The sequence below is a fragment of the Labrus bergylta genome, chromosome 12 (genome assembly GCF_963930695.1).
Source record: "Labrus bergylta chromosome 12, fLabBer1.1, whole genome shotgun sequence".
Taxonomy (NCBI): Eukaryota; Metazoa; Chordata; class Actinopteri; order Labriformes; family Labridae; genus Labrus; species Labrus bergylta.
In genome coordinates, this window is record NC_089206.1 from 20,027,426 (window position 1) to 20,043,911 (window position 16,486).

The following is a 16,486-nucleotide window of genomic DNA, read 5'->3' on the forward strand; positions in this document are numbered from 1 at the left end:
CATAAACACGTGGTGACGCTCTGTATCACAGTGTTCTTAAGTCCACATGAAATAAACTTACCTCTTCTGAACAAACTCCCGTTAAAGGTTCAAAAACACACTTTATAAACTTCTGGTCAACTTCTGCTCAAAGTTTGTTGTTTTCAGACAAAGTGCAGAGTCTACGAGCCGCCGCAGTGACAGCACAACAAGTTTCCTCTTTTCTCCCCGCTCCCCGTGCTTTTTGTTGCTACTTTGGTTTACAGGAAGAGAAAGAGTCACAAAGCTGTCCTTTCAGGGGGAGAGGGAGAGCTGCATGAACGGGGGTCACACTAACAGGAGTATAGCTGGGGGGCTTCGACTGAGCATGTGCAGTGAAGAACCACATTCAGGTTCAAACCCAGTGCTCTCCAGGGTCTGCAGGAACAGACTTTTAAAGGAGTCTTTTTAGGGTTTGAACTGAGAAATCAAGTCAGAATGTGGCATGTTAAATAAATGCAGAAGGAGTTCTGGTGGTCGTTCAAAGCAGAGAGTCGTTAAGCTAACAGCTGCCCCGGGCGGCTCCAGCAGTCCCTCACACAGATCCTCATTGTCCTGCCTTGTGACTCCTGCTGCTGTATCTCCTCTTCTTCTTCTGCTGCTTTCTACCCACAGCTCCCCTCACTCTCACACACACACACACACACAGTGCAGAGGCAGAAAGTCACAAGACCCGCCGCAGGCAAGCCTCAAAACCTCCCCAAAAAACCCCTCATTACAAATCCTGATAATCCAGAGAAATGTGTGAATGGAGCTGCTCTGCACTCACAGTGACACGGGACACTAACCCAGACTGAAAGTCTCACCTGTAGCGTGTCAGTTGGAGTTCGTTGGAGGCAGAGGGAGGGGGAGACAGGTGGGGAGCTGCAGTGATTTCCCTAAACAAACAAGCACGGGAGCACACCTGGGATTCAAATACAGGCGGCCATGAAAAGTCAAACTGAATTTGACTTCATTTGAATGGAGAAAAAAAACTGAAAAACTTCTTCATGAACTTAAACAACACTGAGATCATTAGTGTGTGTGTGTGTGTGTGTGTGTGTGTGTGTGTGTGTGTGTGTGTGTGTGTGTGTGTGTGTGTGTGTGTGTGTGTGTGTGTGTGTGTGTGTGTGTGTGTGTGTGTTCTCTGTTACTGGTGTGATGAGCAGCTTACATTTACAGTAAACAGCAGGTGGCTCAGCTGGTTTCACTCTGACCAGCGCTCTCGCTCTCTCGCTCTCTCTCTCTCTCTGCTGCAGGAGGATTCTGCCCCCATGTGGACACAGAGTGTAACTGCATCATCTGGGGGGAAAAGAGAAGTATTACAAAGCATGAAATGAAATAAAGATTCAAGGGTCAAACAGGGAAGTGTTGTGATTAGAGTTCCTGTTTGTGGCCGATAAAGAACATTAGATTTGACAACATGCTCTCTTCATTTCTTAATTGACCCTCGTCCCTTTAAATCTAACTCACCTGAGTGGAAATCTGTATTAAGCTGCAGTTTATAAAACAAGCAAAGAACATTAATAACAAACTGTACTCTCATAGTTAAATAATCATTTTTAATTTTTCTCAGGGTAAGATGTTCAACATTTTCTGTTTAGAGCTTCTTAACTCCTGATTACTCCTGCTGATCTCAAAGTGGTCAAACGACCATGTGTCCCGTTTTTAGTGCGTGACTATATTTACATCTTCATTACAGCCATGAACAACACTACCAGAAACTACTTACAGAGAAATACAATTAAAAGATCAGGATGGGGTCATGTGTCTAGTTTTATGGAGGCAGACTGACACTCTTTGTTTTTTTAACATCATGTTCATACCTGTTTTAAAAAGTCAGATTTTTATCTGACTGACAATTACATTTAGGCTCTTAACAGCCAGTACACACCGAACTTTCTTACTTTGAAGCTTTTAAATCGCATTTTTATTTACCACCATTGTTTTTGTAAAAGGGGGCGGGGCGAAAACCCGGAAATGGGTTCAAAATTTAACAGTCTGGGTTTTCCCCTAGACTGTAAATATATTATTTTATCTTTCTGAAATGTTATGTTAAAGAAAGGAATAAAGAAAATGCAGATGGGGGACAGTTTTAAACAAATGGTGTTATTGTGTTTCATTTGTGAATTATTGTTTGGGCAGTAAGGTAGTAAAGAGAAAAGGTCCGAACTATCCAGAGCTGGAGCTGAAGGGCAGAAAAACTAAAGTATCTAACTGTTACCAGAAAATGTTTGGCATTTATGTTTTCACATGACTTGTACAAAACTTAGACATTTTCAATTCGTTGAAAAAGATACACAAACGTGATAAATAAGGTAAAAAAAAAAAACGTGTTCAAGTGTCACTAGAGCTAGCATGTCAGCTCGGGTCAGGTCACAGAATGTGTAGGGTCACAGAGTTTGACGTAACACCTGCTTCTCGGAGAGACGACGGCTGCGAGCACACAGGATTGAAGCCGGGTTGTAGGGACCCTCTCTGGGCATCTTTCCGAACATTTCACCCACCCTGGCTCTGTGGAGTTTAATAATATTATATTTAACAAACTTCCTCCCACTAGTAGAGAGCCAAACCCCATCAGACTTGTTTCGACGTCTCCCTCCAACTAGCATCCCTCCACCGTCGTCACTCTTTCGCCTTCTCCCATTGGTCACTTTCACTGCACCTGCTCGACCGCTCCCGCCAATCACGCGTTCCGTTCCGTGTGCTCCAAGATGGCGACTTCCAGTACTCGCATCGGAGACCGTCGCATTTGAAAGCCGAATAAAACGATCTCTCCCGGGCGGTTAAAGTCGAGAGAAGGCAGACCAGGAGGAGCCGAGAGGGGCCGGGATACCGTCAGTCAAACCCCATGGTCTGCTGGAGCCGGGGGCCGGTGTCCGTGTGACGGGGGGGTCGTGTTATCCGAGTATGGCCACCGATAACAGGATCAATTTTTGGAGGAGAAATGCAAAGGTTCCCGGAAGGTGGGTGATCGTTACCTTAGCAGGAAAACGTTCATTTAGCGTTATCCTCCGGTAGGTTCTGTTAGATTAATGTTGTTGTGTTATACTGAATAATACATCTATAATTAAGTTATAATGAGGTGGTGGAGGGGGGGGGGACTGGATCCAGAATGACCTGCTGAGCTCAACTTCACGTTATAATGTTTCTGTAAAAAACATGAATGTAGTAACACTTTCAGTACTTTATTTCACATACGTGTTTAAAACGGTACCATCTGTTATTTTAATGATCGATATTATCGTAAATGTACCGAAACTTACAAAAAAAGACCCATATTTTCTATGACAGGTGTGTAAGAGAGGAATTAATCCATCAAAATCACAAGTTTACTCCTGAACACATCGCAACAATGAGTTGGCAACATTTCCGTAAAGGTACACATGCAGCTGTTTGCAGGAGTTTCCTTATTTCAGGTGTCTTTGTTTTACTAGCATTATTAGGAAGTTGAACTCTGGTCATGTGACAACCTGACTCTCAACATCCAGCTGACCAGGTGATAAGAGAACAGGAGGGATGCTTCTTACAAAGCAGGGCGGACAGACTGAAGGTTGTTAGAAACAACAACAAGGTCCTAACAACACCTCAGCCGGTTTGAGTTTCAGTTCAGGTGTGTTTCTAATCCCTCCGGTAATCCTTGAAACATCTGGATGTAAGAATAGGAAGTCCTCCGTGCAAGCAGACGAGGTTTTTAATCCTTTTAAATCTGATTGTTATTACAGCTGTGAATAACACGAGTCACTGCTGTTAGATGTGTTCAAGCTGACAGGCAAAGAAGTTTCATTTTAATGTGATCTGTGTTAAAACAGTTCAGGTTTCTGTAAATATCTCTAATTGATGTTAAAGTGTTCAGAGGTGCTGAAGATGTTTCCTTTATATTTTGATCCGCCGTGTAGACAAACAGGAAACGGTGAAGCTGACGCCCGCTCTGCGCTCAAAGACAAACAGCAGACGAACTTTAACCTTTCTCATAATGACATTTAAAGGTTTGCTTTGGTAGAATTCATGGCAGAGCTGCAGCGTTAAAAACCATCACACATGTGGGTACATGTGGATCACACTGTGCAGGTGTACCTACCTGTACATGTGGGGAGTGTATGTGGACAGTTATTCCTGCGGCCATCTTTTTTTGGATCAGAGGCTTTGTGTTGCTCTCACACATTTCAAACATGGCTGAGTGATTATTTTACAGGAGGAACACAGCTCAGCACGTTAACACCTTAATGTAAATAAACAAGCTGCCCCATCCTGGTTTAGGCTAGTCCCAGCCTGCCCCTCTTTCTCAATCCACATCATGCTGGATCATAACAAGCTCCAAGTTTCTGCTGACTTGTAGAGAAACCTGATCTCAGTTCTTTAAAGGGCCTGACCTGTTCATGTTTATATCTTCATTAGCACCTCATTTATAGGGAGGCCTCTGAGACTCCCTGATACCGGCTGGTGGAGCTCAGAGGGGGAGGGGGGGGGTTCTGTGTGTCTGTGTGTGTAATCTGAGGAGCTGATCTCTGAGGGCGTTTTTGTCTCTGTCAGATCAGGGTGGAAACACAAACAGATGTTTGAACAGGAAGGAGCAGCTCGCCTCGCCGTCGTCCTTCAGCCGCTCTGATAAAAACGCTGCAAACACGATGAGGCTCTGCCAGCTGCAGATAATCAGCAGGCCAGATTCTCACAGTCAAACTGACGGTTTGTTCATGCAAATGACGCCCGGTGCTTTGATATCTTCAGCCTCAGTGTGACAAAGTGCACTGACTGGTGTTGATACTTCGACGCCTCGCTGCTTCTCTGAAGTGTTGAGCTGCACAAGTGGCCGAACCTTCATTACATGTGTTTACCTTCTGAAGCAAAACCCTGACAGACAACATTTCAGATCATCAGAGAGTTTCATTTATTGTATTTAGGATACAGGAGAACCTCATTGAGATCTCATTTAGAGATCAGCATGTCCTGAGTCACAGAGCAGAGAAGTCGTTACTGTAATCAAATCATTTTATTCTCAAACCAGGAAAGTCTTTAACTGAAGACCTCAAATATTCAGTCTCTGCTTTTCTGAGATGAGATGTCAGATTTATAAACATTCAAAGTTTATTAATAATAAACCTAATTAATAATTCATTAATTATGAATGGATGAGTTAATACTGATGGACTCTACACAGCAGCCTCTACCATCAGTGTGTGAATGTGTATGAATGGATGAGTTAATACTGATGGACTCTTTACACAGCAGCCTCTACCATCAGTGTGTGAATGTGTATGAATGGATGAGTTAATACTGATGGACTCTTTACACAGCAGCCTCTACCATCAGTGTGTGAATGTGTATGAATGGATGAGTTAATACTGAGGGTGCTTTGGGTCTGCAGAGAGTTGGAGAGCAGCTGAGGATGAAGATTCTCACGTCCTCTGAGCATATTGTTCACAGCAGGGTGGTGATGAACACGGAGGCTGTGCAATCTGTCCGGTAGTTCTGTTCAATGCAAACTAAAAACAGCTCCATCTAAATAACTCCGTGTTCAGAGGGAGGAGCTGAGCTGTCAGAGGAGGAGAGGGTGACAGACTCTGTACTCTAAAATACTTTCACCCCCCGTGTTTTAGAGGCTGGCTCATTATTCAGACTGATTCTATATTAACTCGTCTTTACAATCCTCTTTAAAGTTCCTCTTCTGCTCTCTGTGATATCTGTCACAGCTCAGCCGTCCTTTGTCCATCCACTTCTAAACACACTTCTCTGGAAGCTACATCCATCGTAGCTGCACCAGCTGTCATCGACAGATAATGTGCATGAACCAGTAACGATGAAAGGAGTTGTTGTTTCCTAACAAAGATCTCTGAGGTTTAAACGTTTACTGTCCTCACTACTTTGACCCCCTCCCTCGCTGTGGATCTGACCCCCTCCCTCGTCTTGGATCTGATCTCGATTGTCTTTGCATTAGTCTTTAAAACAGTGTTCTTGTGTGTAGATTGACTTTAAGGAGTGTTAGCAGCAACTGCTCTTCAGGTGTGTTTTCTGGTGACAGTGTTTCACTTCTCCTGCAGCGTACAACCCGTTTACGGAGCACAGCATCCGCCTCTCGACCCGCGCTTACGACGCACGTAAGTGCTGACCCCGCCCGGCCTGTGTCATGTGGTCGCTGTGTGGATGCTTTTTATTTCCTGTGGCTGATTGTTCCTGCACATGCTTTGAGGACAGTGAACATGGCCTGCATGCTCCAGCTGTCTGAACAGATGTCATCATGTTGAGTTTTTGTTGAGCTTGTTGTTTTGTTTTTGTTTCTTTTTGTTGAATCATCTGCTGACTGTGCTGCAGGAAGAGAGACCGCCACATGTCTAATCTCAGAGCTTTGTTTCTCTGCAGGTATCCCAAAGAAACAAAGCCCAAGTTCAACAACCTCAAGACTAAAAAGGCATCCAGCTTCCACGAGTTCGCCCGCAGCACCAACGACGCCTGGGACATCGACGATGAGGAGGACGAGGATTTCCTCGCCCCGGCTTCCTGTCTGCCTTCAGGGCTGCACTCTTCATCGTCACAGGTGGAGTCAACACTTCAGATTAATCATGAAGCAGCACCGCGCTTTGAGTCTGGTTTTTAACCACATTTTCTGATGTGTTTGCATGAAGCAGCAGCAGAATGAGGTCGCTCACTCAGAGACTGAGGTGTCACACAGACTGGCCCCCCCCAGGACAGACGCTCAGACCCTGCAGGAGGACGAGGACGAGGAGGAGGAAGAAGAGTTTGATCACGTCAACAGCAAGGTGGTCAAATCGAGCAGTGACGTCCACCTGAGCACGTCCTCAGGTATGACAGAGTGACACACTGCAGGAGTTTGTGAACAGAGCAGATTATCAGCTGATTCACAGTGCAGCTCAGTGCAGCTCAGTACAGATGGGGGGGGGGGGGGGGGGGTGAGACTATGGTCAGGGATTATAGCAGGTCAGGCCGATAGCATGTGGAGAGAGAGAGAGAGAGAGAGAGAGAGAGAGAGAGAAATAGAGAGGAGACATCGGAGGAGAAGTTTGGCGAGTTTTAGTTTAGCGGTAGTTTAGTTAAAAATGTTGCCTGTATTTCCTCTGTTATTTAAAATTGTTAATAATTTTGAATCATACTGTACATAGTTCGCCCTTGTGAAACACTTTGTTTTGACAAGTGCCGTAGGCCTATACTGATAAATACAGTATGTTAATTATTATTACAACAGGTGTTTAATTCAATTTGTTTTTAATATTGTTCTTTAAAAAAAGTTCTTTATAAAAACAAGATCTGGTCTGAAAATCTTTTTTTCTAAATGTGAGTGTTGAAAAACGGGGGTCGTCTTATAATCAGGGTCGTCTTATATTCGGACCAATACGGTAATAGTCAAACTTTAGCCTTAACGAGAAGGTCAGTCTCTCCATGCAGTGTATTTTTCGTTGATTATTGCCCATGGCTCCTTTCTGACTCCTTATTCAGCTGAAGTGTTTCAGTGCTTCACAAAGCTTGTGTGTGTGAAATGACCTGAGGGGAGAAACTCCTCCATGATGTCAGGCAGCAATAAAACTCCCTGACCTCAGCAGGAAGAGGAGTCTGAGGTTACCATACAAAGAAAAACCAGTTCAACAGTCCTCCTTCATCCCCTCCAAACGAACATTCACTACTCTGTGTCGTTACCACCCACAGACTGTTGTTCCTGTGATCAGAGAGCCATGTTCACCACACGTCTGTTATTTGATTTAAGAAGTTTGACACTGGATGCAGGGTTCCCACTCGTCCTGGAAAACCTGGAAAACAGTTGACTAATTTTCCAGTACTGGAAAACACCTGGAAAATTAGAGAAAAAGTCACTTGTTGTCCTGGCCTTGTTAAAGACACTTAATATTGGTATGGCACGATCACGGACTGTCATACCAGCTCGACCATCGCTGAAAATGTCCTGGAGAAGAGTGGGAACCCTCTGAATGATAACAGTTAATGACTGTATTTGTAGATTGCCTCATGTGTGTTTCCTGCGTGTCTCTCCACAGTTCGCTCCACGCTGCAGAAGCAGCAGTCTCTCCCGGTCCGTCCCATCATCCCTCTGGTCGCTCGGATCTCCGACCAGAACGCGTCAGGAGCTCCGCCCATGACGGTGCGCGAGAAGAGCCGGCTGGACAAATTCAAGCAGCTGCTGTCGAGTCCCAACACTGACCTGGGTACAGAGAGAGTAGATATGGAGGAGTCTGGAGAATATGATGATGACAGAGCGTGTTTATATCTCACTCTGTGTTTTTACAGAGGAGCTCAGGAAGCACAGCTGGTCAGGAATACCAAGAGAAGTCCGTCCAATCACATGGAGGCTCCTCTCTGTAAGTTTACCACCTTCAGCTTTAATGCAGTCCTCACGTAATAACGACTCCTTACACTCCTTATCCCCTCTCCTCTCCTCTCCTCTCCTCTTCTTTCCTTTCCTCTCTCCCCTCCTTTCCTCTCTCCTCTCCTCTCCTCTCCTCTCCCCTCTCCTCTCCTCTCCTCTCCTCTCCTCTCCTCTCCTCTCCTCTCCCCTCTCCTCTCCTCTCCTCTCCTCTTCTCTCCTCTCCTCTCGTCTCCTCTCCTCTCCTCTCCTCTCCTCTCCTCTCCTCTCCTCTCCTCTCCTCTCCCCTCCTTTCCTCTCCTCTCCTCTCTCCTCTCCTCTCTCCTCTCTCCTCTCTCCTCCTCTCCTCTCCCCTCCTCTCCTCTCCTCTCCATCAGGGTTACCTGCCGGCCAACAAAGAGCGCAGAGAGCACGTGCTGCAGAGGAAGAGAGAGGAGTACTTTGGCTTCATCGAGCAGTATTATCACTCCAGAACAGACGAGCACTTTAAAGACACGTACAGACAGGTAAACACACCTGACAGGTAAACACACCTGGCCTGGTTTGGTGACAGCAGACTGTAGCGCCGTTTCTCTCCTCCGGGGGGGCGTGGATAACTCTTGGTCTGTTCTCTCACATCACATGAAACGTGTAGACGTGTTAACCTGTTTCTGTTTGTCCTGCTTCCTGTCAGATCCACATCGATATTCCAAGAACCAACCCTCTGATCCCGCTGTTCCAGCAGCCGGCCGTGCAGGAGGTAAGACCTGAGCGCCACGTGTTCAAGGAGAGGCATTTAGTCGTCTATGTGACCGTGTGTCCTCATGAAGCTCGCCGTGTTTAAAGCCTCAGACAGGCAGCACGTGTAAACTCTGTGATAAGTCTTTAATAATTGTCTGTTTCTCCCGTCAGGTGTTTGAGCGAATCCTCTTCATCTGGGCGATCCGTCACCCGGCCAGCGGATACGTTCAGGGCATCAATGACCTGGTCACGCCTTTCTTTGTCGTCTTCCTATCGGAGTTTGTCAGTAAGTCGTTTAGCTTACTAAACCAACCAGTTAGAAGAGAAGACACAAAGAGTTAAAGATTAGACATAAAGCAGCAACATAACATAACTCTGACCCCTAGTGTTTAAAATGAGTACTGCAGTCCAATTCTAAACATTGTAGAGAGCTGTTCCCCCCCCCCCCGCCTTTCAGGGGCATCCAAACGTTCAGAAAACATGTCAGGGTCATTTCTCAGTCTGTGTGTTTTTGTGGTTGCAGCCGAGGACGTGGAGAACTTTGAGATGGCCGCTCTGCCTCAAGACACGCAGAGAAACATCGAGGCCGACACCTTCTGGTGCATGAGCAAACTGCTGGACGGAATACAGGTGTGCACACACACGCACGCACGCACACGCACACACACACACACACACACTCAGTCACAGGAGTATAAAACTGTTTCCGTTTACTGAGATTAAAACGTTTCAGGATAACTACACGTTCGCTCAGCCGGGAATCCAGAACAAAGTGAAAGCTTTGGAGGAGCTGGTCAGCAGGATCGACGGTGAGGGGTTATTATGATCTGAAATATACAGACTGCACAGCTGATCACAGACATTAATGTGTGTGTGTGTGTGTGTGTGTGTCTGTTTGTGTGTGTGTGTGTGTGTGTGTGTGTAGAGGACATTCATAATCACTTCAAGAGGTACGAGGTGGAGTATCTTCAGTTTGCTTTCCGCTGGATGAACAACCTGCTGATGAGGGAGCTTCCTCTCAGGTGTACCATCCGCCTGTGGGACACCTACCAGGTACACTGAACACCTGTTACTCCCTGTTAGACTGTCTGCACGCCACCTCTACCATCTCTGTGCTCTAATGAACCTGCTGCTGCATGTTTCCTGTTCTCCAGTATGTTCTTCTCCACTCTTTAGGTCACATTGAGATTCTCTTCAACTACACGTAGCATTGATACAAAGACACATATTCTCATTATAGAGTCCTATGGAGGACTGGCTTTTAAAATAGCCTCACCTTGGTGTCCGTTTGTGTCCATTGTTCAGCTCTTCAAGGCGTTAGCTGCAAGCATCAAGGCGTCCTCTCCTCTGTGCAGATGTAAGCGTGTCAGGCCGCTCTGATTGTCTTTGATTTCTTCTTCTCTTGTTCTGTTTCTCGTCAGGCTGAAGCTGAAGGTTTCTCTCACTTCCACCTCTACGTCTGCGCAGCTTTCCTCATCGAGTGGCGGAAAGAAATCCTGTCCATGATCGACTTTCAGGTAGCGATGTCTCGATATTCATCAACACTTAACCACAGAGCCAACGGCGCGGGGGGGGGGGTAACTCTCCCCGGGTCTAGTAGTGAGGATTCGGCGCTCTCCCCGCCGCCGCACAGATTGGATTCCAGGTCGGGGAACTATTTTAGGGGGGGCAGAAGCTCAGTCTGCAGGGGCTTCTGGGGCGGGATCCGGTTCAAGTGGTCTGGTCTGGTTCCTCTAGAGGTGTCAGGTCACTTCCTCTCCTCTCCTCTCTCCTCCTCTCCTCTCCTCTCCTCTCCTCCTGACCCTCACTCTGTAAACGCCGTCCCTCCTTAACGCCGTCTGATATCAACTCTGTGTGTTTGTCTTCAGGGTCTTCTTATGCTCCTGCAGAACCTACCCACAATCCACTGGGGTAACGAGGAGGTGGGTCTGCTGCTGGCTGAAGCATACAGACTGAAGTACATGTTTGCCGACGCTCCGAGCCACTACAAGAGATAAAAGCTGGACGCCACAAACACACGTTATCATTTCAAACGGAGGGCAGACCCGATGGAGGCTCACCGCAGCTCCTCTGTTCAGTGAACGCCACGCTGATGGTGCGTTCATGGTGCACACGCTGAGAGACTATGAGACTTAACAGACTGTTACACTTCTTCTGATGAGTGTTCAGAAGAAGACGCTGAATGTTTGACATCATCTGTTTATTTTCCACTCTGTATTTTATTTTGAAAGGGTTGATGAGGGAACATTTGAAGGTCTAACGGGTTCTTTAGTGTCACACTGTAAAGCTGTTTTCTGTTTTATATTTTTTTTATTTATCATGATGTGCTCCGTACAATCAGCGAACACGCCTCCTTCAGTCTGATCCTCTAAACGCCATGACGCTGTGTTCAAACACTGAGACTTAAAGTATCTGGTGTGTACGTCTGATTGTTTCAGGCATTCACGTCAGGCTATGGCGTTGTCCGGCCCGATGTTCAGGCTTGTCTCTTTTGGCGTCCTCACAACGTTCAATCAGTCTTTTTTTGTAAAACTCCAAGTCATTACAAATTCCTCTTCAAACATTAAGAACACAAAGAAACATGCAGCAGAGGGCAGAGGTCAGATTTGAACCCACAGCCGCTGTGATCAGGACTATAGCGTCCGTACATGGGCTGCACAACATAACCACTAGGCCACCCCACAAAGAATTAGTGATGACCTCAGCGTCCTGGCGCTTTTTGAATGAGGGTTGAACGGGGGCAGTCAGTGTTTCCTCACAGGAAGTGATCTGATTGGATCTCTGGAGACCTGCTGGTTCATGTAGCTTCTCACTTCGTCTCTCAGATGATTTTTAATCTGATGGTAGAACTCACTAAAGTGAATCTGAACTTTTAGAAAAAGTGAAATTAGAAAAGATGTTTTAAACGCTCCTCTCAGCCTCCATGAGTGTTTGAAGAACAAACATGGAGTGTTGTCGTCATGGCGATCTGTGAAGGACGTGACACCGCGGGTGTTTTGTAAAGTATGACAATCGTCAGCTTCGGCACGCTGATTTCTCAGACATGACTTTTTATTTCTAGGATTTTAAATCAGGACTCAAAGCGAGCTACATTCCTGCTTTCAGCGTCGTAGAATCAAACAAAGTGGATCCAGAAACAAGTCAGAAATCAAACCCTGTTTCTGTTTCTGCTGTTTGTCTGCAGCTTGTTGAATGTTTCTGTGTTTCCCTTTTCTCGCCTTTATAGCCTTAAACTGGGTTTCTTCATTCAGGTGAGCCAGCTGATTGTGTCTCCAACCTTCAGGTGTGTGTGTTGATGTGTTCATGCTGTTCTAACAATAATACGCCAAACCTGTTTTAGAGTGTCGCTAGCCCAATGAAGAGTTTGAAATGATTACAGTTCCTGCTGTATATGAACGTTTTGTTTATATTAAACGATTGATCCTCTTCATGTCCGACTCTGTGTGTGTAACTTAAAGGTCCAATCAGTGAGATGTGTAGTGAGTGAAATGATAAAGGTACCTTACTATCTGATCAGACATTAAGGAAACATGCTATGTTGAAGTGCTGGCTTCTCTGACAACAATGCAGCAGCCAGTATGTCCTCCTTCTAACTTTAGATTCTGGTCCTGAATGCTCTGGATTTGTTTGGACCAGAGAAGGTAAGCGCTTTTAAGATGACCCCCCCACACGGCCGTTTTGGACGCCCCTCTGTTTGCCAGATATGAGAGCAGTTATCAGGTCAACAGGTGTTGCAGCGATGGAAGCAGGCAAGAGAAGTGGTTCAGATAGAAGTGATTGTACCCAACCTAAAAAGCCTCTGCATGTTTCTTAGGAGCAAATATTGTGATACAAGATATTTATGTTTTAATTTGGTACTTCCGGGTCTCCGTACTACAGAGATTTGGAGAGATAGATATATATATTTATTATATTTACTAATTGTTTTACATTATGTTTTCATTATTATGATCTATATTCATGTCTGTGTCAAAGTTGTATTTTTAATGTTTAATTTGTTTTTCGCTCTTTTGTATTATTGTTTATTTGATTTTTAAAATAAAGTAAATAGTTACCGTGTTTCATGTGGGCGTGGCGTGACGAGCCGGAAGTGGCGTAGACAGCTCAGAGAAGTCTCCTCACAAACTTCAACTTTGCAGCCATGCTACACAGGACTGTGTTCTCGACACCGAGCTACAGCGCGACACACCGTCTGAATCCAACAGGTGAGACAGAAACCCGTCACACCTGCTCCGTCTGAGAGCCACTCGCAGGTGTTCCGTTCAAATCTGCGTCCTTTCTACATGTTAGCTCAGCTAGCATCGAGCTAACGTTAGCGAACATGGAGCTAGCCGTTAGCCGCGCAGTAAAGTCGATAATCTGCTGCTAGTTAGCTTTGACAGTTAACTGTGAGGAGCTCTGAGTGCTCAGGTGTTTTTAATCAGAGTTCACCTGTCAACATGAAATCAAGATAATCTGATAATGAATGATCGTTAGATGTTTAAAAAGAGAAGCTAACTTCCTCTTTTTCTGTCAGAACTCAAACAGCTGGTGATAAACTGTTTACAATCAGGAAGCTGCTGATTCATGACGTCACACAATAAGAGAACATTAAACACAGTCATCCGGGTCTTTAACTGTCTGATGTCATCGCAGTTTAAAACTTTGATATTATTTTATTAAAAATCAAACTAAACTGATGTTTCTAGCTCACAGCAACACAGACAGAGACTCACTTATTATTTTAGTTTCCTGCTGGCTCACTCCTCTCCTTCACACCTGTCCGATCAAACACATGTCAGAGACTAAGGTGTAGGTGAGTGTGGTCCATATAATCACTATCATCACCACCAAATGCTGCAGGGCTGCCAGGGGAGGGCGGCTTACGTAGAGGCTTGAAGCCATCTGGTGAAGTTCTTGGTTTCACATCGGGGAACTATGGCGTGATTTACAGAAGAAGGCGTTTAGCCGCCCTCTGTGGGCTCATACTGGGACTACTCCAACACACGTTTACCTCATGATCTGAAACTTTGACCTCGTTTAGGGTCCAATGGTTTAACGCCTGTAACTGGTTCTCTGTCCTGCAGCAGGTTGGTGAGAGAAGATGGATGGAGTCAGCTGGAGCACCACACGGCCCCCGGAGTCGTTCAGCCGCTCCAAGACGACCACGGACACTCTGTCGCGGCTCGCCAACTTCATCGCGCGGGCCGACACTAAGCAGCAACGAAGCCAGTGTCCACAAACGCCCCACCTGACCTCCTACGTCTGTCAGGAGTGTGATCAGGACTTCCTTCATGCAGCAGATCTGTTGCACCATCAGGAGGCGAATCACACGTTACCCAAACCTCACCGCTGCGCGTCCTGTGGTCACGAGTTCTCGCTGCGCTCCTCCTTACAGCTGCACAGATGTGAGCACACCTGTCAGCTCTCAGACTCACGGCTTGGCTCTCCCTGCCCCGCGTGTACAACCAGGACCTCAGACCCCATCAAACTGCAGGACAACTCGCCGCGCCTCCTGGACGGCAGCCCCTACGCATGTGCCCCATGTGGGCGGGGCTTCAGCCAGAAACAAGCTCTGCTGCACCACCAGCAGGCCGGCTGTAGTGAGCCTCCCTCAACATCTGGTGTGATGGATGTGTGCAGCCTCCCTGATGATTCTCCACCTGTTTCAGACGCAGACTCCGCCCCCTCTGACTCATCTGACACCGCGGGGCCGAGCAGCAGAGCGCTGAGCGAGTGTGAAATCTGCTCCAGAAGCTTCCGCACAGAAACGGCACTTGAACGCCACAAACAGACGAGCCACGTAGAGGAACGTCTGCAGACCAAAGAAGGAGGAGCGGGCGGAGGAGACGTCAGGGTGATTGGAGCTCCAATGAAAAGGTCAGAATCCAAAAATAAGCTCCTGAGCTGTCGGTCATGTGACATGGTGTTCAGGAGCACCTCCAAGCTGTACCTGCACAGGAAGGAGAAGCACAGCCGAGAGAAGGTGGTCAGCAGAGAGCCCAGACCGGTCAGCGTGAAGCGCAGGAGAGCCGGAGCGTACCCGTGTCAGGTGTGTGGGAAAGTCTTCGTCCATCACCTGTCCCTCAGAGCGCACTACAAACATCACTCAGACCTGAGCTACTCCTCCATCAGAGACAAACTCCAGACAGACGCTAAGGATCCAGAAAACAGAACAAACACAGTCAAGTCCAGCTCGGCAGGGAACAAGACTGTGAAGGCCGGACCGGGGCGGCCCAGGAAGCTGCGGCGAGGGCGGAGACATGTGACGGAGGCGGAGAAGCAGAAAGAAGTGCCTGAAGGGAAGGAGGAGGAGGTGGTGGAGGGTGAAGAGGAGGAGAGGGAGTTCCCCTGCCCGTCCTGTGCCGAGGTGTTCTCCGCTCAGTCTCAGCTCAGGGAGCACGTGGAGCTGCACCAATCGTCTGTGAGGAGGCGGTGCTGCAGCGTGTGCACACACGACATGGACACGAGTAAGAGGCCGGGCTCAAAGAGACAGAGACTGTACCACTGTGTGCCCTGTCAGCAGGGATTCTCCACCCTCGACTCCTTCCTCCAACACTGTCAGGAGCACCTGAGGGCCCGGGTGGAGGAGGACTGCATCACAGAGGGCTCCGCCCCCCAGGACAGCAAAGTCTGACGTCTGAATGTGGGAACAGTGAAATACCTTAATGCCTTGAAGGGAGAGGGGGGGGGGGGGGGAGTTCATCCATCAAGCATCTCTTCTGGTTTGATGTTACACCGAGAGGACCCTGCACGTTTTTTTACCAGCTGATCCAGACTTCAGACTCACTGCCAAACACTCTCTGATCTGAAGTCAGGGTGTAATGGAAGTGTAACATGAACTTTGTAAAAACAGCTCCAGGTGTGTTTCTGTGTGAACGAGTTGGATCTGCACTGATTTATGAACTCTGAAGAGATGGCGTGCTAAAAGTCATCATAGAGGTTGAACTTTGCAGCGCTGTGAAGCTTTCAGGGTTTAAATCTTAAGTTCTGCCTGTGTTCACACTCTGCTATGCAAACACACCGACGCTCCTGTGTGTGTGTGTGTGTGTGTGTGTGTGCGTGCGTGCGTGCGTGCGTGTGTGTGTGTGTGGGCTCGATTAATGAACTCAGCTGAACTGACATGAGGGGGGGGTTGTTTTGTTACACGACTTTCAGCTACTGTTTTCAAAGTGCTACTGTGAACATGTAGAATTAATTTAAATGGTTTTGAAGCTTCCACTTTTTCAAAGTCTTCTGGACGAGAGTTTATAGATGACGTGATTAAAATTGACTTTTCTCATGACAAGCTTTGTGTGTGTTTCCTTTTTAGTGTGTTTGTGAGGGTGGACTCTCGATGACCTCCCTCACACACACTGACTCTGATGCTCGTCCCTGCTCTGTGAGGGCTCAGGACCGTCCCACTGTCCAATCATCAAGTGTTTGAGGGATCTCTCGCTGACTCTACGAGCCCTTTATGCACCC

The 16,486-nt window shown here is 47.0% G+C and overlaps 2 protein-coding genes across 5 annotated transcripts; both read left to right on the forward strand.

The window, feature by feature from the left end:
• The first annotated feature begins 2,653 nt into the window (after nucleotides 1–2,653).
• tbc1d22b (TBC1 domain family, member 22B) lies at nucleotides 2,654–12,473 on the forward strand. 3 transcript variants are annotated; one of them, XM_020658696.3, is made up of 14 exons: nucleotides 2,654–2,963; nucleotides 6,036–6,092; nucleotides 6,355–6,529; nucleotides 6,618–6,795; nucleotides 7,998–8,165; nucleotides 8,248–8,318; nucleotides 8,701–8,829; nucleotides 8,997–9,062; nucleotides 9,215–9,329; nucleotides 9,567–9,673; nucleotides 9,777–9,852; nucleotides 9,969–10,096; nucleotides 10,465–10,560; nucleotides 10,912–12,473. In XM_020658696.3, exons 1-14 carry the CDS (start codon nucleotides 2,908–2,910, stop codon nucleotides 11,038–11,040), a joined length of 1,551 nt encoding a protein of 516 aa, XP_020514352.1. In that variant the 5' UTR covers nucleotides 2,654–2,907; the 3' UTR covers nucleotides 11,041–12,473. The 3 variants fall into 3 exon arrangements, with proteins under 3 accessions (XP_020514352.1, XP_020514354.1, XP_020514353.1); XM_020658697.3 differs by having other exon boundaries at nucleotides 2,665–2,963; nucleotides 6,621–6,795; XM_020658698.3 differs by lacking the exon at nucleotides 6,036–6,092 and having other exon boundaries at nucleotides 2,661–2,963.
• Nucleotides 12,474–13,127: 654 nt separating this feature from the next.
• si:ch211-148l7.4 (uncharacterized protein LOC563603 homolog) lies at nucleotides 13,128–16,310 on the forward strand. Of its 2 annotated transcripts, none has more exons than XM_020658700.3 (2): nucleotides 13,128–13,248; nucleotides 14,110–16,310. In XM_020658700.3, exon 2 carries the CDS (start codon nucleotides 14,127–14,129, stop codon nucleotides 15,657–15,659), a length of 1,533 nt encoding a protein of 510 aa, XP_020514356.2. In that variant the 5' UTR covers nucleotides 13,128–13,248; nucleotides 14,110–14,126; the 3' UTR covers nucleotides 15,660–16,310. The 2 variants fall into 2 exon arrangements, with proteins under 2 accessions (XP_020514356.2, XP_065817795.1); XM_065961723.1 differs by having other exon boundaries at nucleotides 14,113–16,310.
• The last annotated feature ends 176 nt before the right edge of the window (nucleotides 16,311–16,486 follow it).

Bases quoted from the DNA above. Each gene is read 5' to 3' on its own strand.
- tbc1d22b (XM_020658696.3), top strand. From the start codon at position 2,908: ATGGCCACCGATAACAGGATCAATTTTTGGAGGAGAAATGCAAAGGTT. The intron at 8,166-8,247 runs GTACAGAGAGAG...GTGTTTTTACAG, and splicing joins GAGTCCCAACACTGACCTGG to AGGAGCTCAGGAAGCACAGC. The intron at 9,063-9,214 runs GTAAGACCTGAG...TTCTCCCGTCAG, and splicing joins AGCAGCCGGCCGTGCAGGAG to GTGTTTGAGCGAATCCTCTT.
- si:ch211-148l7.4 (XM_020658700.3), top strand. From the start codon at position 14,127: ATGGATGGAGTCAGCTGGAGCACCACACGGCCCCCGGAGTCGTTCAGC.